We start from the raw sequence: 22,918 nt of genomic DNA on the forward strand, positions 1-22,918 counted from the left end.
GAGAAGACAACCAGAAGCTCTGCATGTGGAAGGCTCCAGCATTCTATCCCCTACATCTCTTCCCTTGGTTAATTTTAATCTGCATTCTTTGGCTACAAAAACCATTGTTGTATAGTTGCTAAATAATGTCTGACATAGGCATATTTATGTGAGGTCTGTGAATGCATACCACTGATACCAACTTTACACTGATACCAACTTTATTGCCTTCATGTGTGTATCATTCTGAGTTCCCCAAAAGTCAAAGATTTCTAGTTTCCCTGGTGGCTAAGCAGGTGGTTCTGTCATTTACTAAAAGGGGGGGACACAAATGTAGAAGCAAATTATATGGAAAAACAATTTACTGATCTTTAAGTGGGTGTTTGAGACCTGGCCTTAGGGAAAGTTTAAGAGCCAAGTAGAGAGGTGTGGTTCAGAGCTTGCCTTGTAGAGACTGGATTTGGAGACCCGGCTGTTGAACCCACAAGCATTCCAGCCCTGAGATTTCTTTGGAAGGAATGATGCTAAAGCTGAAACTCCAGTACTTTGGCCACCTCATGCGAAGAGTTGACTCATTGGAAAAGACTCTGATGCTGGGAGGGATTGGGGGCAGGAGGAGAAGGGGACAACAGAAGTTGAGATGGCTGGATGGCATCACTGACTCGATGGACTCTCAGTGAACTCCGGGGGTTGGTGATGGACAGGGAGGCCTGGCGTGCTGCGATTCATGGGGTCGCAAAGAGTCGGACACGACTGAGCGACTGATCTTATCTGATCTGATCTGCCTTGCAACTCTGTAACACCTGGTTAGTAGGTGTTGCTGAACGATGGTATAGTACGTTGGGAACCATCAGCACTTAAGGGCCATACAGAGCAAAGCCAGCACGGAAGGAGGCTGACAGTAAGAAGCCATAGCGTTTGGAGGATCCCTCAGAGTGGTGTGATGCAATACAAGAGAAGTTCCAACAAAGAAGGTTGTTCAGAGCGCGCTGGAATGAGGTGAAGCAGAAGAGAATTCTGCTTGACCACTTACCCACAGAGGTCTTCCATGACGACAGAGGGGACGAGTAATTTTATTTTGAAGAAGAGATGCTGTACAAACAGGAAGAAATCCCGGTCTCACTGGGCAAGGGCTTTAAGGTGGCAGTGAAAAGAAATTTTTTCAGCTCTTCTCTGCCTTTAATAAAGTCTTACTGTATTTGAAAGTTTGGTTGAGACTACCGTCTCAGGATCTGTCTCTTTTCAAGGCGTCTCAGTAATGAGCGTTAGAACTCCCTGTTTAGGGACGTGCGCGGCCAGCCTTCAGCCTCAGTCCCCGAAGCCGGGCGCAAAAACGCGACGCAACCGCCAGGGGGCGCAGACCTCCGGCCCGTCAGCGAGCCTTGGGGCGGGGTCAACTGCGGGGCGGGCCCTGGAGTGACTTCCGGTTTCCGGCGGAGGCCTGGGCGGACCGGTGCAGCAGTCATGGCAGCGGAAGAGAAGGATCCTTTGAGCTATTTCGCGGCTTACGGCAGCAGCAGCTCAGGCTCCTCGGACGAGGAGGATAACAGCGAGCCGGAGGAAACAAGTCGTAAGGGTCAAGATACAGCGAAGTCTGCCGGCGGCTATGGGAACAAGGCGGAGAAGCGGCTGCCTGGACCAGACGAGCTGTTCCGGAGCGTGACTCGCCCGGCCTTTCTTTACAATCCGCTCAACAAACAGATAGACTGGGAGAGGCACGTCGTCAAAGCTCCAGAGGAGGTGAGGTCCCCGAGCCCGTTTCTCGATCTTGGTCCCAGCCTCCGCCCCCTTCCTCCTGAGCCCCGTCTTGGGGACCAGCTGTCCGCCCCTCACACGCAGTCACGCCCTGCGGGATGCCGCACCACCCTCTCCCACTTCCAGCCCTGGGGAGCCCGGGCCCCTTTCCCCCAGCCTGGTGGGTGTCATACTGGACCCGCAGCCCCCACCCCCTTGTGAGGAGACCCAAACCTCCACACTCGGTGCCCTGACCCCGCGCGGCGAGGACTAACGGTGGTGACTCCCCCGCCCCCCTGCTGCAGCTTCTCCCCGAGACCCCTTCCCTTTGACGCCGAAGTGCCTGCGGTGCTGCCTCCAAGACAGTGTCTGCTGCAGCCTCCTGAAGGGGTCAGCCTTGGCGTAGTATCTGAGACTGGATTCTTCTTTGGTAACTAAAAGTTATTAGCTTTATTCGTACAGGGAACCCTTTGGCTTTTCACTTAACAGTATTGTGATTTTGATGGAAAAATGTGTCTTTAAACCTTAAAAAAAAAAAAAAGTCAACCTGAATAGTAAGCGAACGGCAGGGAGTTGCATGTGCCCACATCGATTATAGAAACCTCGGTTCGTCACAGTGCTTCTTAATGTGTTTGCTTAACAGCCTCCAAAGGAATTCAAAATATGGAAGTCAAACTATGTACCACCTCCGGAGACCTACTCTACAGAGAAGAAACCTCCCCCTCCAGAGCTGGATATGGCAATAAAATGGTCTAACATATATGAGGACAATGGTGATGATGCCCCACAGAATGCTAAGAAAGCTAGGCTTCTACCAGAAGGGGAGGAGACAGTGGAATCAGGTAAGGGAAGTCAGACTCCAGTGGTAATACCTTTTGATCCCTGTGATGAATTTTAAAAGAACGAGATATTTAATGAATGAAATTTAAATCTATTGAGTTAAACTGATTATGATGGTCTTTGGATATCTTTTGCTCTGTTTTTGAGAAAGGTCATAAAATATTCAGGATTTAAAGTGAAATCTTTGATATCTCAACCAGTATTATGTGTGATATATGATGTCTTATTGTTAGAGCAACATGAGTTACTTCATAAACCCTTTGTTGTAATCACAGTTGTGAAGTGGTGAAGGTTTTACTTTATATTAAAGCAGTTGTGTTTTAGAGCTAAAATTAGTGTCACAAAATGAATTTCTTACCATTAATACATAATGATTAAAAATAATAGTAAGATAATGACTTAGTTGTCTTGCCTTAGTTCTAATATTGTAATTCCATCTCTTGCTTGGATTTTAAGTGTTAGGTAGTTAGAATAGGAAAAAGGAGTCATAAGTCATCTCAGTAATCTCTGCTTCCATACTTTTACCCACTCCACCTTCTGGCCTCACTTGCTTAAAACCCTTCACAGCAGCAGTCCTCTGTGATAGACTGCCTTTTTCTCTGCCCTCATTTCACATGGCCCCCTTGTAGTTATGTGCTCAGTTGCATCCGACTGTTTGCAGCCCCATGCACTGTAGCCTGCCAGGCCCCTCTGTCTATGGCATTTTCCAGGCAAAATTACTAGAGCGGGTTGCCATCTCCTAAGATCTTAAAATTCAGCACTGAATAGACAAGCTATTTAATGGTTCCATACCTTTAATGGTTCCATACATGTTTCACCTTAGTCTGTGGTTAAATATCTGTTCCTCTGTACCCTGTCTCACATGCATGTGCATGCTCAGTCACTCAGTCATGTTCGACTCTTTTTCATGTCCAACTCCTTGCGACCTCATGGACTGTAGCCTGCCAGGCTGCTCTGTCCACGGGATTTCCCAGGCAGGAATCCTGGAGTGAGTTGCCATTCCCTTCTCCAGGGAATCTTCCCCACCTGAGTCTCCTGTGTCTCCTGCATTGGCAGGTGGAGTCTTTACCCACTGAGCCACCTGGGCTTCCTATGGATGGCACTTACCACTTTTTTTATGTGCTGTTTGTTCATAAGTCTGTTTGCTTTATAAAAATGAGTTTCTTAAATACCAGGATCCAGGGGTTATTTATGTTTGTATTTCCATTTGTAGTACATTTTAAGTATTTAATGGATGATTGGACTAAATACTTTTGACTGTCATTTTTATGGAAGAGTGTGCCGTTTTCTTAAACAAATTTCTGATCTTCCCATAATGCAAGTGCTACTTTACTTAGCTCCTTTATAACTGTAGAGAATTTTCTTGTGAGAGAAAGGGTAACAAACTGGTAGAAGGTCTTACTCCAGTTTTTGTTTGTTTGTGTTTTTTAAGGAATAGGATATTTATTCAGATCTAAAGTATCTTTTCACAAAATTAATACTTGTTAGTTCCAAATGGAAAAAAGCAGTAACTTTATTTTGGAGTTACTTCATTGTAGAGAAGCCTGGAAGACACGATTTTAATCAAGTGATTGAACATCGTAAGTAATAGGACAAATCAAAACTGAGTGTCACTTGAACACAGCATCACGTTGGTGACATTCCTGTCAAACACAAACATATCCAAATTGAAGGATATTCCACAAAAGAATGAGCTGAGTCTTCAAAAGTGTCAAGATCATGAAAGTCAAAGAAAGATTAAAGAAACAGTTTTAACTAACCCTAAAGAGATGGACAGTTAAATGCAGTATACACTCTGCAGTGTATGTTCTCTTTGAATTTTTTTTTTTTTTTACTATAAAAGATATTACTCTCCAGTTATGATTCTACCTGGTTTTTCCATTTCTTTCATGACTTCTGGTGTGAATTAGAAATCACTAGTGAAGGCATATTTTCAGTAAATGGCATCTCTTTGGAGATGCCAAATGAAGTGGACATTTAAAATGCCTCATATTTTATAATACTTTTATATAGTTAATAAAAAGCACTTTTGCATAAATTACCTTTAATCCTTACAACCCCTGTGAAACCATTAGGGAAATGTCAAAACGAGAGCTTATGTGACTTGTCCAAGGTCACAAAACTAGACAATGCCAAGCTCTAAAATAATACTTTTACATAAGTTTTCTAGTTTATTACTCTTAGCAACCTAGTACAGAGTTAGTACGTTTGTTATTACTGTTTGTAGACAAGAAAACAGTTGCAGCTTAAAGAATTTGCCTAGCTTCACACAAGTAGGAAGAGACAGAATAGGAATCAGATTTTTAAATGGAAATGATGCTTTATTGGGGTTTAGTCTCTTGATGTTTTCCAAGCCAGGGTGCTTGAGGAGTAGCTCTCCTGTGGGAAGGATTGGCAGTAAGGCCATTAGAGTTGATATTCAATCCGGGGTGTCAATAGGCTGGTGTTCGTCTATCTTTGTTCCTGTGTGGAAAAGCCTAGGCTTATATACCAGGACAAACAAGTAGAAAGAATTATCTTTTTTTCCAGCTTGCCTTTTAAATTCAGGTAGAAGAAAATATGTGTCAGATAATGCTGCTAGTCCCATGATAATTTCTGACCTTTTGATCACAGGATGGCCCTCCACTAGGAAGTGGATGTTGGCAATGTCAAAACACAAAAGGATCCCAGTGCTCAACCAGCTTAAAGCTGGATTATGAGATTGAAAGATAATACTGAAATCTTCAATTCTGACTTCGATGTTGGTTGTTGAGTATAACTATCCTTTTTTTGTAATAAATACCTTCCTTCTTAGAAGTGATTTTTGCCATTTTAGTCTCCTGTGCCATGTTAACAAGTCGACTTCCCATCGTCTTTTTTTAGCTTTTTTTAAAATTCATAAAATATCTTGTATTAGAAGTTCCACACTCTTAAATTATCTCATTTTTTAGATTATCAGATAACTTTGATTTTACTTTTCTTCTCATTTTCTTCCCTTTGGCGTCTTTTTACCAGTTAACTCCTTCTAGATAGAAGAAGCTGGGAAAAATTCAGAACTCGTTACAGAGCCTTACTACTTACCAGCACTTGTTTAAAGAATTTATAAAGTTAGTTTCTGTCAATAATTTAAACTTGTTTGCTTCAAGTGATGTGAATTCCATATAAAACAACTGCTTCCTGACTAGTGCATCTGTAGTATATAGCACAGAGTAAGAAACTCAGTAAAGTTGATTAAACACTTCAAGTTTTTTTTTCCCTAAGGCAGTGCCTTGTTGTATCACTAGATGGCATTAGCTCTTCTGTTCAGCAACTGGTAGGAAGTTATTTTTCTAGCCTCTGTAGTTTGTTTTCCTTGTTATTCAGTCAGTGTATTTGTAGTAAGTGACAGACTAAAAGCAGAAGTGTCTCAGGATCATCTTTTTAGAATATGTTAGCAGTGCATTTTCTAGTAGAGTTTAAAAGTAATTTCAATTTTTATATTACTAGTGAAAAGAATCTCAAAAGTCAGGCATGGTGATAATTAAAATCCAATGAAAAAACAAAGACCTTGGCTGGTTTTGAAGATGCATTACCTGCTTTGATACTAATTATTGTCCATATCAACAAAGGAAATATTCTGAATATGGTAGTTATCGGAAGGGAATTGAAGGCTTGAGGGAGGTTTGTTTGTTTGTTTGTTTGTTTTCATTTATTTATGTTTGGCTGAGTTGGGTCTTAGTTGCCGCATGCAAAATCTTTTTTTGTGTGGCGCTTGGACTCTAGTTGTGGCACACGGGCTCAGCAGTTGCCATGTGAGGGCTTAGCTGCTCAAAGGCAGGTGGGATCTTAGTTCCCTGATCCACATCCCTTGCATTGCAAGGCAGATTCTTAACCACCAGACCACCAGGAAAGTCCCGGCTTAAAATTTTAAGTTTATTTTTCCCATAATGAGTTTGTGATCCGAAAAACAAATGAACAAACAAAACAGAAGCAGACTCCTTGATAAAGAGAACAAACTGGTGGTTGCCAGAAGGGAAGGAGTTAAGGGGACAGGTGAAATACGTGAGTGGGATTAAGAGGTACAAACTTCCAGCTATAAAATAAGTTAAAGCACAGGGATGTAATGTACAGCATAGGCAATATAGTCAATAATACTGTAATAACTCTGTACAGTGACAGGTGATAACTAGACTTATTGTGGTGATCATTTCATGTATAAAAATATCAAATCACTATGTTGTACACCTGAAACTAATGTTAGTGTCAACTATAATCCAATTAAAAAAAAGAGTAGTGACAGAACTCCTCAGTCTTTATCAGAAGAATATCAAAAAATAACATGTAAAAATGACTGTAAAGTCATTTTGTAAATGTGAAGTGTTGATTAATAACAGTGACATTGGCATTGTTCTCTTGACTGTTAATAATAAAAGGGAAGTTGGAAAAAAAGAGTCTATGTTCTATATCAGTTGGCTTCCCAGATTTTTTAATAGGAAGTCCCCTTTCAGCATCAAAACATTTTTTTATAGGCTACCACATGGGTAGTTATTGAACTTTGAGTATCTCTTGATTGAGAAATAAAGTACAAAGAATTCAGTAATGTGCTTAAAATAAATTTGTACTTTATAAATCATAACATCTCCTACGTGTACTTTATTCCATCTGTGTGGAGTTCTTAAAATAATGCCACACATTTGTTCAAGGATGGGAACTAACAGCTGCTCTGTGCTACCCTGTATTTTGTTGAAATGTGTAGCTGGATTGTTTTAATTGAATAAAAGGGTCCACTGTTTCAGATTTTACAATATTTTTATTTATTAGAAATTTTCTGTGACTACAGATACTAATAACATTTTCGAAAAGTGTAAAGAACATGGTTTTAATTTGAGGTTCTTCTCCCCTCCCCTCTCCCAATTCTCCATAATATGAAGGGGGGGAAGAAGCCTGTTTTTGTCTTGCCATTGGAATATTCTGACTCTCCTGGGAATGGGGGAGAAAGTAGAACTACCTACATAGGACAAAATTGAAAATACAGTTTCAGTGAAACATCTACCTGTGAGTGCTTTTTTAACTTCAAAAAGTAAGTGTGGGGGAGGGGATGGGGAGATGAAATAGGGAGGGGAGTTGTTTGTGGGAGAGAGAAGGCAGATTAGAAGGGAAAGACTACCAGATAGTCACTTAAATAATGTCATGGTTAAATTGACATCTTCTTTTGTAAAAAAACAACAGAAAATATCCCATTCTTAACATGTAGATTATGTATTTAAATATTCACCATGTATATACTGTAGAATACTTGAGAATAGCTTTATCAGAACAAATTTGATTTTCTTATTGTCAGCTACCTTTAAGTTTTTATTTTTTATTGGAAAACTTTGAAAGAAACATTAGTTGAGGATGACGATTTTGTTATAGTCAATGAAATTTTAATGTTTAATATTTTTTTAAAGTTACTGATTGAAAATCTTCCTTTCCTATTTAAAGATGATGAAAAAGATGAGCATACTTCTAAGAAGCGCAAAATAGAACTGGGAGAACCAACAAAGAAGAAAAAATAGACAAGAATGACAAGAATCTTTGGACTGCAAAACTTGTTGAAATGGGTCTTTTTGGCAAATTAAGTTGATACTGTAAATTATTATGAAACAACATCTCCATAAAAATATATGTTAATTAACTAATGAGTATTCTTGCCGGAACTTTCCACTGTAGAATTCATTTTTTATTTAAAAATATGTATTTAAAACTGAAATGGTGACTTGTGATTGTGTAATTGACAATGGTTGGAAGCATTCTTGCTACCGCAGAATTGGTGACATGCTTTGAGTTTCATCCCAAGTTGACATGCCAGTGTTCTATGAACCTTTTATAAAGGAGTATATTTTTAAAGTAAATATATTGTAATGTACTGTGAACTTGTAGGGTGCTTTTCAACAGTGTTGTACAGTGTAAATAGATTATGGAAATAAATTTACCGATATTACTGCATAACATTAACATTTGAATATTTGTGACAAGTACCCTTTTTGCCATGTGACCTTCTCATAGTGGCTGTTTCCATTTTGGAAGTGCCTCCCGTGTTCTAGGTGCTTTGTGCATGTATTATCTCTGATCTGTAGCCTAATAAAGCAGGTATTAGTAGCCTCATTTTATAATAGAGATTAATTTATCCAAGGTTACACAGCTAGTGAGCAGTGGATTTGGGATTTAACTCAGGACACTTGAACTCTGGAAATCACACTAAACCACATATCTGGCAATCTGCATTTGGTCATCTTTTAGGAACTACGGTTGCCATATTTTCCAGGTACTCTTCGGTGGTAATCAGGGGAGATCTCCTCTCCTGGTTATATTACTGCACTTATCACATACACCTTATGTTATGATCTTTTGTTAATTTGCCTCTTAAATAGTAAGCTTGCCAGAGATAAGGATCTTCTACAAGTTGCTAGATGTAGCAAATGAAATTGTAGCACAACCAGTTAAATTTGAATTTTAAATAAGCAATTGATGTTCTAGTATATGCGATATTTGGGACATAATTATACTAAAAGTTTGTTTATCTGAAATTCAAATATAACAGCCTCTTCTGTTTTATCTGGTAACCCTACTTCTATGTGTTTTCTTTATGCAGCTCCTACTTTAATGCTCTGCATATGATAATAAAAATCAACAAGGGGTATTTAGGGAGATGCTAACCTTAGATTTGACTTACACAGTCCAAAATGCAGTGCAGTTGTTTATAACATTTTGAAACATAAAAAGGAAAGGTTATGTACTCCATCAGTCTTTCCATGATTCTTAAACGCCTTTTAAAAGATAGGAATTATAGGACTTTATTGAGTTTTTAAAAATCCCCAGTCTGAATATTTTCCCCTATACTGAAAACCAACATTCAGAAAACTATAATATTTGTTGAGAGCATAGATGAAGTAGATTAAAGTTTGTAAAAGTCGTTAAAAGGATGCTAGTCACAGTGTTTTGTGAATTGAGGAAGGGACATGAGTGTGATAGCTTCCACAGTATCTTAAAAATCCAATTCTACAGCTGCTTATTCTCTAGGTTGATAACTATCTGAATTCCAAAGTTGAATGATACAGCATGAATCCTTTTGCTTGAAGTCTTTGTGCGTGAATAACTAGGAGGGTGATGGTATCATGTACCAGGAAGTGACATCAACTGGTAAAACATGAGTCCCATGTGACAAATGGCAATTATAAGGTTGTGATTCCCAAGTCTGGAAAAGTCTATAGTCAGAATTCATGTATCGATGGAACAGATATCTCAGAAGATACTGAAATAAAAGGTTTAAAGAACTAGCATGAAAACAAACTACAAAAAATGCCCACCAAGCCAGTGTCTGAAAATCTTTTTAACCTCTTTTTATCATTTATTGTTTCAACTCCTAACTTCCATTATTCAGTTTGTGATGGAGAACAAAGGATCACTAGATCAGTCTTTAGTGGTTCTTTGAGCTTCCTATCTAGAAGGTAGCAGAATGGGGGAGGTGAGAAACAAACACAGCTTTTTCTTGGAAGAGGCGAATGTTCTAACATTTTATCTATAGGACAAGTAGTTATTACACTTGTGAGATTATTAAGCAACTGATGGCAGATGTGCACCTATGTGAAAGTGAAAAAAATGAAAATGTTAGTTGCTCTGTCGAGTCCGACTGTTTGCAACCCCACGGACTGTAACCCACGAGGCTCCTCTGTCCATAGAATTCTCCAGGCAAGAATACTGGAGTGGGTACCCATTCCCTTCTCCAGGGCATCTTCCCAACCCAGAGATAGAATCTGGGTCTCCTGCAGTGCAGGCTGATTCTTGACCATTTGAGCCATGAGGGTGACCTATGTGAGTACAGGTCAAACCAGTTTTTGGTTTTGTTTTTGTAATAAAAAGGTTTTTTAGTATTTTTTAAATTGGAGGATAATTGCTTTGCAATGTTCTGTTGGTTTCTGCGGTACATGAATCAGCTGTAAGTATGCATATATCTCCTCCCTTTCTAGCCTCCCTCCCACCCCACCCCGATCTCATCCTCTAGAGCACCAAGGCTGAGCTCCTTGTGTTATTCAGTAGCTTCCCACGTTATTTTACACATGGTAATGTACATATTATGGAGATTCCTTTAAAAAAAAGCTAGGAATTAAACTACCATATGACCTAGAAATCCCGCTACTGGGCATTTATCTTGAGAAAACCATAGTTCAAAAAGACATGAACCTCTGTTCATCACAGCACTATTTACAATAGCCAGGACATGGAAGCAACCTAGATATCCTTCAACGGATGAATGGATAAACAAGTAGTATGTATATATAATGGAATATCAACCATAAAAACAAACCAGTTTTAGGAAGGGGAAAGAATTTAGGAAGAAGGAGGCCAAATATTGATATTTTAGGGCAGTCTGACTCAGCCATTTATGGTATCTCAGGTTTCTTTTCAAAATACGACCAAGTAACTGAAGGGGAAAGGAGCTTGCTTATGGGTTGCTTCACCTGTAGAAATATTCCTGGTTGGAAAATTGACTTTTCACTTCCCTCTCTAAATCTACCACCACATCAGAGAGTAGATTTTTTTTTTTTTTCCTTTTTTTTTCCCCTTCAGAAATGCCCTGGGAACATGTTAAAGAGTCCATGTGGGTAATGTAGATAAGGAGCTATTTGGTTCAAACACCCAGTGGAGAAGGATCTAAAAACCCATGAAGATTAGAAAAATCCTTTATTCAAGTTGCTTCTGTTTTAGAAATCAAGTCACTTAATGTTTCTGATTGTTTCCTCATCTTTAAGGTGAGCACGTCAAGTTACATCAGGCATGGACTTCATTTGGGCAAAGAAGGAATTTTGAGAAAAGAACTAAGCTTTTTTGGGCCGTATTTTAAAACTCAAAGTATAAATAACTTTATAGATTTTTATGAAAAACATTCTAACTGGAATCAAAGATCATTACTGAGGAAAAGGACCCTTCTTTTTAGCCATTAAAATACTAATTTGGACTTGCGTCTAATCTTAACCCTAATGCTGTGTAGTGCTTTTGAATTCACAAAGTTTAATCATGTAGTAGTATTTTATTTGCCAAAAACCTAATGGACTAGGTTTTATAAATTCCAAATTAGAGAATGAAAGGCCCAGCAAAATGAAACAATATACCCATAAATGCACCAGAACTTAGCTTCAGAGCTCAGGCTAGAAGCTGCATCCCATTTCATGCAAAATTCATGGAGTAACTATAGTGCAAGGCATTATAAGAATAAAGGACTCATCTTCATTTTGGATGAAAGCTCCTCTCGGCCATGGAGAGGACAGATACGTAGGATGCAAGTCAAGTCAAAAAGGCTGGTTGCTGTAGTCCAAATAGTGACAAGTGTCTGAGTGAACTAAGGCACTGGAGAAATTTGAGAAACTTACAGTGCTTAATTGGATATAAAGACTGAGGTCTCCTTTTATTGCAAACTATATACTTTTAATTTAAATGTAAATGTAGCAATACAGGTTTAGACATGACCTATATATAAAACATATTGCCATACAATTCAGTTAGAAACAAAGACCCACTGAGATATTTGAAAAATGTAATTATTTTCATAGGTACCTGAATTTAACTCAGCAACTATGATAAGAGCTTTGACTAATTTAAATCCACACTGGGCTTTAAAATGTATCATTTGTGATATTTTGGATTTTAGAGTTTTATATCCATAGTGAACTGCATTCACCCCTCCATTATCCCTTAGTATAGAAGTTCAGACATTCCTACAAAAAGGTGTCACGTTTCCAGCAAGTGTTTTGAACTTTGCATTATATTCTAAAATTTTTTCTCTTCATCTCCCACCACACAGATGGTTTTCCCAATTTAAGGCACCAGTCCATTCTAAAGGAGATCAGCCCTGGGATTTCTTTGGAAAGATTGATGCTAAAGCTGAAACTCCAGTACTTTGGCCACCTCATGTGAAGAGTTGACTCATTGGAAAAGACTCTGATGCTGGGAGGGATTGGGGGCAGGAAGAAAAGGGGACGACAGAGGATGAGATGGCTGGATGGCATCTCTGACTCGATGGACGTGAGTCTGAGTGAACTCCGGGAGATGGTAATGGACAGGGAGGCCTGGCGTGCTGCAGTTCATGGGGTCGCAAAGAGTCGGACACGACTGAGCGACTGAACTGATCTGATCTGATTTTCATTTTAATGAGAGAGAAAAAAAAGAGAGAGATACCAAGAAGCATTTGTATGTGCAGAGGAGGAATTTTGTCTGTTTTGTTCATTAACTAGAACTGTACCAGCACATAGTAGGCACTCAATACATCAATATAACTTCAGAGTGTTGATGATGAGAAGGTAAGAGGAATTCCTCACCCAGGCTTAAGGGTGATCCTCTTTTTTTTTATGAAATTGCACCCTTTCTTTTTTAAATTTATTTTTAATTGGAGGACAATTGCTTTACAGTATGGTGTTGGTTTCTGCCATACATCAACATAAATCACCCATAGGTCTGCATATGTCCCCTCTTTCCTCCCACCCATCTAGGTTGTCACATAACACCATGCTTGAGCTCCCTGCATCACACAACAAATTTAGGGGTGATCCTCTTGAGGCTTGTTTTTTCGGTCATATGAGCCAAAAAATCTTGAGAATTTAAACCAGTTTAAGTTTTGTGTCATTTTCAATCAAAAACGTCCTAACTGATGTGAAACTCTTTTTACTCCTCTGATTTCTCCTAAGGGCCCATGTTCTCCTGGTTCTCTTTTTTTCTTTTTTTTCTTTTTTTTTCTTCTCTCTGGCTCCCTCTCTTCCAGCTGCCCTCAGATGCCAGTGTACCCTACATTGTTCTCTTCTTTACACTGGTTCTTGACAATGTCAGCCAAGTTCATGGCTACCCCAAATTAGTAGCACTCTAATGATTTCCTGCACAGTTTCATGCATGAATTGTACACTTCTGCTTGGGTCTCAAAGGCCCCTCATATACTGTACGTCCAAAACCCAACACATTGTGTCAAAACCCACACTACCTCCTATAATTCATTTCTGGTTAATGGCATCACCATCAACCCAGAAATCTGTCCTCTGCCTTACTTCCCATCACATGAGTTTGGTCAGCAAATACTGAGGGTTCTTCCCCCTCATTCTCTTAATCCAGCTCTACTAAATCATTTACAGTCCCCCAGATACCCTCTTCAGTTTCATCATTCTGTACCTTCACTTGTATCATCTGCTTGGCCTGGCCCTTCGCTATCTACTTAGCAAACCCCCCTCTTTCCCTCCAAGAAGCAGTTCAATTATCCCCTCCTTTATTCACCTTGTTCTATTTATCCCTGTATCTGGACCTGTATGTTGTTTTTCCCCATGCTCAGTACTAAACAAATAGCCAACATTTACTGAGTATTTATTATGTACCAGGTTTTGTTCCCGGTGTTTTCCATGTATTAGTAACTCATTGAATTTGATGAGGTAGGTGCTATTACTAGCCCTACTTTTCAGGGGAGAGAACTGACATACAGAGAGTTTAGGCGATTCGCTGAAGGTGGGAGAGCTGCGAAAGGCAGGCAGCCCGGCTCCAGGCCCTTTCCTCACTGCACTGGAGTCAATAGATTGATTGGTGTGTATTTGAGTCAAAGAATGTCTTAGCCCTAGAAGGCATTCAGAATACAAATCTTGGAAAATTAATGAAAATAGTTCACTAACCAGAAGCCCAGCATTTGTTTAATACACCAGAAACATCTTTCAGATGGATCAGATAAATGTAAAAGGAAAGTCAATGGCATGAATGTTTTAGGCGGATTGATGCATAATTCAATAATTTGGTAGCTTATCACATGAATGAATAAAAGTTGCTCAGCCATGTTTGACTCTTTGCAACCCCATGATCTGTCCATGGAATTCTCCAGGCATGAATACTGGAGTGGGTTGCCATTCCCTTCTCCAGGGGATCTTCCTGACCCTGGGATCAAACCTGGTCTCCTGCATTGCAGGCAGATTCTTTACCATCTGAGCTACAGTCACTCACTTATCACATAGTTGGGGTATTTTTAATTGACAGTCTTAAAGTAATAGGTCTGAGAATAAACACCTCTTCCTCCAAAAATATATTTTAGCTTTTCACTTGTTTTTCAAAGTCTACTTTTTTTCTTTCTTTCTTTTTTTTTTTTTTTTTTAGCAAAGCCAGATAGATAGCTTTAAACCACAAATTTTGCTTCAAATTTCATTGGCCTTTCTCTAGCATTTCAAATTATGGCTTGAGTTTAGAGTCAAAGCACCAGGGCATGGGAAGGTCCCCCCTGGTACAGCCTTCCCAGAACCTAGGAATGTCTCCTCTGTGATCTTACCACTCTTTTCTCGGCTCACAAGCAAGCCCACGAAATGAGAGGGTTATAGGCTGGATTTGAAAAGTCATTTCCTGTGCGTCTGTAATATTTTGGTACCCAGGATCTGGAACTCCTGTTCCTTTCCCTGTGTTTACCATTTTCTGGAAAAGGAGAAGAAATGGAGGATTTGGTGCATATCATTGAAGTAAAAGTACACCTCTATTCCTGGCATAATTACCTGTCTCCATTTCTAAATAGGACCAAAATTCTAGCAACCTTTGCCAGCTGACTGTGGAGTTTAAATTTAGAATTTCTGAGAAAAACTGCATTGAAATAACACTCACTTCCACTAAGGAGGTGACTTGTCTGCCAGCAAAGCTATAGGCAAGCCAACTCAGAAATTACTCGCGCGCGCACTAGGAAGACTTTCAGACCCTGTTGCTGGTTTTTGCTAGTTTTCAATCTGGAGAAACAGCCACACGCACACACACAGAATCAATGAAACCTCTCTCTCTCTTTTTTTAATTGGAATATGATTGCCTTACAATGTTGTATTAGTTTCTGCTTTACAACAAAGTGAATCAGCTGTATGTATACATATATCCCCTTCCTCTTAAGCCTCCCTGCCATCCCCTCTCCCCGCCCATGCCAGCCCTCGAGGTCATCACAGAGCACCAGGCTGAGCCTGCTGTGCTATACAGCAGCTTCCCACTAGTCATCTACTTTACACATGGTAGTGCATATACATGTCAATGCTGCTCTCCCAATTCGTCCCCTCTTCCCCCTTCTATGTCCACATGTCCATTCTCTACATCTGTGTCTCTATTTCTGCTCTGCAAATAGGTTCATCTGTACCATTTTTCTAGATTTCATACGTACATGTTCTCTTTTTCCCATACTCTGCCTTCAGGCCTTCCCCTCCAGTCCTCTCTTAACTACAAAAAGTAGCCTAAACCTCTGAACAGTAAAATTTCTTCCATAACATCTGGAATCCATATGTCAAATCCATCAAAGCATAAACTTTTCTCTTTTTTTTCTTTTAATGTAGGCTTAATTATTTGAGGCCCTGCCTCCCTCCATACCAAACTAATTAGAGCAATTACCTGAGCCATCCAAGGCTGCAGATCTGTTAAAGCCTGTTATTGAGGCTAACAAATGAGAGGGTTAATTTCTCTAGACTGCTCCATAGTTGGTGAAGAAAGATAATAAGCCCTTACATTTGTAGGGTGATTGTGAATTTTCAAGGTCTTTTTTTCTCTAACACCAAGCCGCCACCTGGGAGAAGAGCTTACTTGGGATTGCAGACTGTCTGGATGTGAGTGATTCAATTGTGAACTGAAGCTTTGGGATTGCAGACTGTCTGGATGTGAGTGATTCAATTGTGAACTGAAGCACTTGGAAGTCACCACTACAGCATGAAGGAGGCTCCCCCAAACCTGGCTGCTTCAACTGTACAAAAAAGATTCTGGAGCTTTTTTAAAGAAATAGGATTGCCAGTTAGAGTTCCTAATTTAGTCTTTTGCCCTGGAGGTTTTTTAAAATCACATAGCCTAATGTTGACTTTTTTTCTTTTTAAGCCCAGGAGAATTTGTTGAATGAGGACTAGATTTTCTTAGCATTTGCCATGATTTCAACTAATTTTTCCAACTGGGATTTGTTAAAATGTGATAAACAATGATGGAGAACAGATTTTTGTTGTTGTTGCTGTTAGTGTTGTAAGAGAAATTACAACTTTATTGCACTAACTTTTGAGAATGTGTTGTCCATGTAAAAGAGTACATTGGAGAATAGATTTTCAATTTCCTCATGTAGGTGCCAAAAGTAAGAGAAAAAGTCCATGTGTTTCAGAAGAACAGAAAACAAAACTTTTAAACTTTTTTTTTACTACGAAGGAATAGTAGTTTTTTTTCAGTCTTTTAAAGGACAGGAACAATATTTACACCAAAAATATAGCATTAATTAATTTGTCATATTGTTTTAATTCATTGTCATAACATTCATGTTAGATACAATTTTTTATAACAGTAATATTTATTAAAATTTTTTCTGATTGTGAAAATGGTACGTATTATAGAAGATCTGGAAAAAACAAAGATAAAATAGAAATCACTTTTGGCAGAGAAATACACTGTTAACATTTTATTTTTTTTTTATTTTTTATTTTTTTGCTTTTTTGGCATGTGTATAAAATTGATTTTTTTTTTTAATTTTTAAACTTTACATAACTGTATTAGATTTGCCAAATATCAAAATGAATCCACCACAGGTATACATGTGTTCCCCATCCTGAACCCTCCTCCCTCCTCCCTCCCCATTCCATCCCTCTGGGTCGTCCCAGTGCACCAGCCCCAAGCATCCAGTATCGTGCGTCGAACCTGGACTGGCAACTCATTTCATACATGATATTTTAATATACAGTATTTTCTTAGAGTTTTTTTCCTATCCATATGTGTACATGATCTTAATAATATGGATATCCCATATTTTACTTAACATTAAACATTATCAATTCTATTAAGAATTCTTCAAAGACCTAATTTTTTAAATATTATTTATTTTTATTTATTTTGTTATATATATTTCCATATTTTTCACCACTATAAATAACCATAAGATGAAGATCTTTGTAATTAAGTATTTGGTTGTAGTATTTGATTACAGAATTACTTTTGCAAGTAAGAACTCAATACAGAGTCATATGTAAGTTCATCCAGTTTGAATTAATACTCCGAACCTCTTGAGATCATATTTAAATAAGTATTTTACAAATTTTTGTACAACTCCTTGAAAGTCCTAGATGTTAAATCCCTTGTGAGAAACCAGCTTTTTATAGTAGCAACTTGGCATTTCTAATATATCCTCTTTTTAGGTGCGCTGAAAAACCATGTTTCCTTTTAGACTGCCCCAAAAAGCTACTCACCAGTGCTCAGACTGAGAACCTAGTTATTTTGCCTCCAGCAAAAGAAATCTGTGGCCACATGAACTAAAGACAAATTTGGAGGTGAAAAGAGGACTGAGGGGAAACGATAAAGCAGATTCAGCTTTTATCCCCCACTTCTAGATTATTGACAATATTAATGCAGGTCAGGAAGCAATAGTTAGAACCGGACATGGAACAACAGACTGGTTCCAAATAGGAAAAGGAGTACGTCAAGGCTGTATATTGTCACCCTGCTTTTTTAACTTCTATGCAGAGTACATCATGAGAAACACTGGGCTGGAGGAAGCACAAGCTGAAATCAAGACTGTCGGGAGAAATATCAATAACCTCAGATATACAGATGACACCACCCTCATGCCAGAAAGTGAAGAAGAACTAAAGGGCCTTTTGATGAAAGTAAAAGAGGAGAGTGAAAAAGTTGGCTTAAAGCTCAATATTCAGAAAACTAAGATCATGGCATCTGGTCCCATCATTTCATGGGAAATAGATGGGGAAACAGTGGAAACAGTGGCTAATTTTATTTTGTGGGGCTCCAAAATCACTGCAGATGGTGATTGCAACCATGAAATTAAAAGACGCTTACTCCTTCGAAGGAAAGTTATGACCAACCTAAACAGCATATTAAAAAGCAGAGATATTACTTTGTCAACAAAGGTTCGTCTAGTCAAGGCTATGGTTTTTCCAGTGGTTATGTATGGATATGAGAGTTGGACTATAAAGAAAGCTGATGCTTTTGAACTGTGGTGTTGGAGAAGACTCTTGAGAGTCCCTTGGACTGCAAGGAGATCCAACCAGTCCATCCTAAAGGAAATCAGTCCTGGGTGTTCATTGGAAGGACTGATGTTGAAGCTGAAACTCCAATACTTTGGCCAGCTGATGTGAAGACCTGACTCATTTGAAAAGACCCTGCTGTTGGGAAAGATTGAAGGCAGGAGGAGAAGGGGATGACAGAGGATGAGTTGGTTAGGTGGCATCACCGACTCAATGGACATGGGTTTGGGTAAACTCCGGGAGTTGGTGATGGACAGGGAGGCCTGGTGTGCCGCGGTTCTTGGGGTCACAAAGAGTTGGACACGACTAAACGGTGGAACTGAACTGAACTGAACTGAATGCAATTAACAGAGGAAAACCTTAGGTGGAGCCAAAAGCTACTGAAGCTACCCTCTGCTTTCAGGCAGGCCAAGCCGGTTGGATTCCCCAGAGCAGCAGGCTTGCACCACTGCAGCAGGCAGCCAGCTGAGAGAGAGTGCCAAGGAACACCTTCTCCCAAAAACAGGACAGAAGGAAAATGCCTTCTTATCGTGACTTGTGGAATTGGGGAAATTCCACAATGGGAACTCCCAGTACAGCTTTACCAGAGGGTTAAACAGCAGCCTCCCTAGAGAGCAGCTCCCTGGGAGAAGTAACATTATACTACCCTCACCTTGTCACTTAATCACCTTTACATTGTTCCCTCATTGCTGGGCATTTTATCTTCATAACTGGATTAGGGGCTGCTGCAGAGCCCTGGACAGAGGAGCCCCATGGGCTGCAGCCCATGGGGTCGCAAGAGTCACACACCACTGAGCAACTAAGGATGGAGGCAGAGCCAGAAGGGCCTTAAATTTCTTGTGGGACAAATTCAGAGACCCAGCACAAAGCAATAAAGTTATAAATTGTTCAATAATTGAATGAAAAGCTAATTCTTAGTGTGCATATTCGTGTTCAGGTGTGTCAGACTCTTTGTGACCCCTTGGACTATAGCCCGATAGGCTTCTCTGTCCATAGGATTCTCCAGGCAAGAATACTGGAGTGGGTTGCCATTCCCACCTGCAGGGGATCTTCCCCACCTAGGGATCGAACTCCTGTCTCCTGCATTGTCTCCAACGAATTCTTTACCCTTGAGCCACCTGGGCCGTGGTAACTCTTAGCGTCTCAGCATGTCAGCGCAAACAAGTTTTCAGGGCTTTTCCTGCCAGCCTATTTTCTTTGGGGGACTGAGCAAAGCAGCCCAGGGAAGAGAGTTCTGGTAAGGAGCAGTTTACTAAGGTTCTCATTTCCTTGGGCTGGCCCTGAAGGAAGTTCGCCAAGTCCGCATTCTGATTCCTGTACCTCAGTTAATCCAAGTATTAGCAACTTTCAATTAACAGAGATCCTCACCCTCACTTCCTCAATTTTTACAATAAAAGATGGTAAGAAAACAATAGAAACTTTTTATTTTAAAAAACGACTAAAACTGCTTTTCAGAGTTAGCCATTAACAGGGTATAATAAATACAACCCAACCTCCTAAACCTTCTCCATTCAAGAAATGTATTCTAAAACAAAAAAAGAAATGTATTCCGAGAAAAGTACTTGCCTGTGCTCTAGGAAAAAAGAAAAAAAGGATCTCCATTGAGACTGACACTGAACCTCACAGTTACAAAGCCTCTGAGGAGCCAGCAAGTGAGGAAGGCTCTTCACCTTCTTGGTCTGAGTGTCTCAGACTTATCTGAGCACAGATCTCTTTTGAGGACAGTTGGTAAACCTTTCGGACTGGACTTGAAGAGGTGCTGCTCTCCACCGTGTGGAATGACAATACTCTTTTGGGTTTACACTGGTGAGGGGGTCCAACAGGGGCTGGGGGAAGGAGGGTTGATCATTGATTATTCATGGGGTCAGCTGCTTCAATAGAGTCTATTTCTAAATTAATTTTCAAAATATTTGTTGAATCAAAAAGATAGTTTTAAGGTAAATGCAAATTAATACTGTTCAATTCAGTTCAGTCGCTCAGTTGTGTCCTACTCTTTGCGACCCCATGAATCGCAGCACACCAGGCCTCCCTGTCCATCACCAACTCCCGGAGTTCACTCAGACTCATGTCCATCGAGTCAGTGATGCCATCCAGCCATCTCATCCTCTGTCGTCCCCTTCTCCTCCTGCCCCCAATCCCTCCCAGCATCAGAGTCTTTTCCAATGAGTCAACTCTTCGCATGAGGTGGCCAAAGTACTGGAGTTTCAGCTTTAGCATCATTCCTTCCAAAGAAATCCCAGAGCTGATCTCCTTCAGAATGGACTGGTTGGATCTCCTTGCAGTCCAAGGGACTCTTAAGAGTCTTCTCCAACACCACAGTTCAAAAGCCTCAATTCTTCGGCACTCAGCCTTCTTCACAGTCCAACTCTCACATCCATACATGACCACAGGAAAAACCACAGCCTTGACTAGACGAACCTTTGTTGGCAAAGTAATGTCTCTGCTTTTGAATATGCTATCTAGGTTGGACATACCTTTCCTTCCAAGGAGTAAGTGTCTTTTAATTTCATGGCTGCAGTCACCATCTGCAGTGATTTTGGAGCCCCAAAAAATAAAGTCTGACACCGTTTCCACTGTTTCCTCATCTATTTCCCATGAAGTGATGGGACCGGATGCCATGATCTTTGTTTTCTGAATATTGAGCTTTAAGCCAACTTTTTCACTCTCCTCTTTCACTTTCATCAAGAGGCTTTTTAGTTCCTCTTCACTTTCTGCCATAAGGGTGGTGTCATCTGCATATCTGAGGTTACTGATGTTTCTCCCGGCAATCTTGATTCCGGCTTGTGTTTCTTCCAGTCCAGCGTTTCTCATGATGTGCTCTGCATAGAAGTTAAATAAGCAGGGTGACAATATACAGCCTTGACGTACTCCTTTTCCTATTTGGAACCAGTCTGTTGTTCCATGTCCAGTTCGAACTGTTGCTTCCTGACCTGCATACAGGTTTCTCAAGAGACAGATCAGGTGGTCTGGTATTCCCATCTCTTTCAGAATTTTCCACAGTTTATTGTGATCCACACAGTCAAAGGCTTTGGCATAGTCAATAAAGCAGAAATAGATGTTTTTCTGGAACTCTCTTGCTTTTTCCATGATCCATTGGATGTTGGCAATTTGATCTCTGGTTCCTCTGCCTTTTCTAAAACCAGCTTGAACATCAGGAAGTTCACGGTTCACATATTGCTGAAGCCTGGCTTGGAGAATTTTGAGCATTACTTTACTAGCATGTGAGATGAGTGCAACCGTGCAGTAGTTTGAGCATTCTTTGGCATTGCCTTTCTTTGGGACCGGAAAGAAAACTGACTTTTTCCAGTCCTGTGGCCACTGCTGAGTTTCCCAAATTTGCTGGCATATTGAGTGCAGCACTTTCACAGCATCATCTTCCAGGATTTTAAATAGCTCAACTGGAATTCCATCACCTCCACTAGCTTTGTTCGTAGTGATGCTTCCTAAGGCCCACTTGACTTCACATTCCAGGATGTCCGGCTGTAGGTGAGTGATCACACCATCATGATTATCTGGGTCGTGAAGATCTTTTTTGTACAGTTCTTCTGTGTATTCTTGCCACCTCTTCTTGATATTGATATCTTCTGCTTCTGTTAGGTCCATACCATTTCTGTCCTTTATTGAACACATCTTTGCATGAAATGTTCCCTTGGTATCTCTAATTTTCTTGAAGAGATCTCTAGTCTTTCCCATCCTGGTGTTTTCCTCTATTTCTTTGCATTGATCGCTGAGGAAGGCTTTCTTATCTCTTCTTGCTATTATTTGGAACTCTGCATTCAGATGCTTATATCTTTCCTTTTCTCCTTTGCTTTTCGCTTCTCTTTTTTTCACAGCTATTTGTAAGGCCTCCCCAGACAGCCATTTTGCTTTTTTGCATTTCTTTTCCATGGGGATGGTCTTGATCCCTGTCTCCTGTACAATGTCACGAACCTCATTCCATAGTTCATCAGGCACTCTGGAGAAGGCAATGGCACCCCACTCCAGTACTTTTGCCTGGAAAATCCCATGGATAGAGGGGCCTGGTAGGCTGCAGTCCATGGGTCGCCAAGAGTCGGACATGACTGAACGACTTCACTTTCACTTTTCACTTTCATGCTTTGGAGAAGGAAATGGCAACCCACTCCAGTGTTCTTGCCTGGAGAATCCCAGGGACGGGGGAGCCTGGTGGGCTGCCATCTATGGGGTCACACAGAGTTGGACACGACTGAAGTGACTTAGCAGCAGCAGTAGCAAGCACTCTATCTATCAGATTTAAGCCCTTAAATCTATTTCTCACTTCCACTGTATAATCATAAGGGATTTGATTTAGGTCATACCTGAATGGTCTAGTGGTTTTCCCTACTTTCTTCAATTTAAGTCTGAATTTGGCAGTAAGGAGTTCATGATCTGAGCCA

The 22,918-nt window shown here is 40.1% G+C and overlaps 1 protein-coding gene across 3 annotated transcripts; it reads left to right on the forward strand.

Moving 5' to 3' along the window:
• The first annotated feature begins 1,380 nt into the window (after positions 1-1,380).
• Positions 1,381-8,658, forward strand: C6H1orf52 (chromosome 6 C1orf52 homolog). Of its 3 annotated transcripts, none has more exons than XR_329518.3 (4): positions 1,381-1,719; positions 2,357-2,555; positions 7,443-7,591; positions 7,996-8,658. XR_329518.3 is itself a non-coding variant. In XM_006080474.3 (3 exons), the coding sequence occupies exons 1-3, from the start codon at positions 1,444-1,446 to the stop codon at positions 8,067-8,069; spliced, it is 549 nt and encodes a 182-aa protein (XP_006080536.1). In that variant the 5' UTR covers positions 1,389-1,443; the 3' UTR covers positions 8,070-8,658. The 3 variants fall into 3 exon arrangements, 1 of the variants encoding a protein (XP_006080536.1); XR_329519.3 differs by having other exon boundaries at positions 7,443-7,566; XM_006080474.3 differs by lacking the exon at positions 7,443-7,591 and having other exon boundaries at positions 1,389-1,719.
• The last annotated feature ends 14,260 nt before the right edge of the window (positions 8,659-22,918 follow it).

This window comes from Bubalus bubalis, chromosome 6, assembly GCF_019923935.1.
Source record: "Bubalus bubalis isolate 160015118507 breed Murrah chromosome 6, NDDB_SH_1, whole genome shotgun sequence".
Taxonomy (NCBI): domain Eukaryota; kingdom Metazoa; phylum Chordata; class Mammalia; order Artiodactyla; family Bovidae; genus Bubalus; species Bubalus bubalis.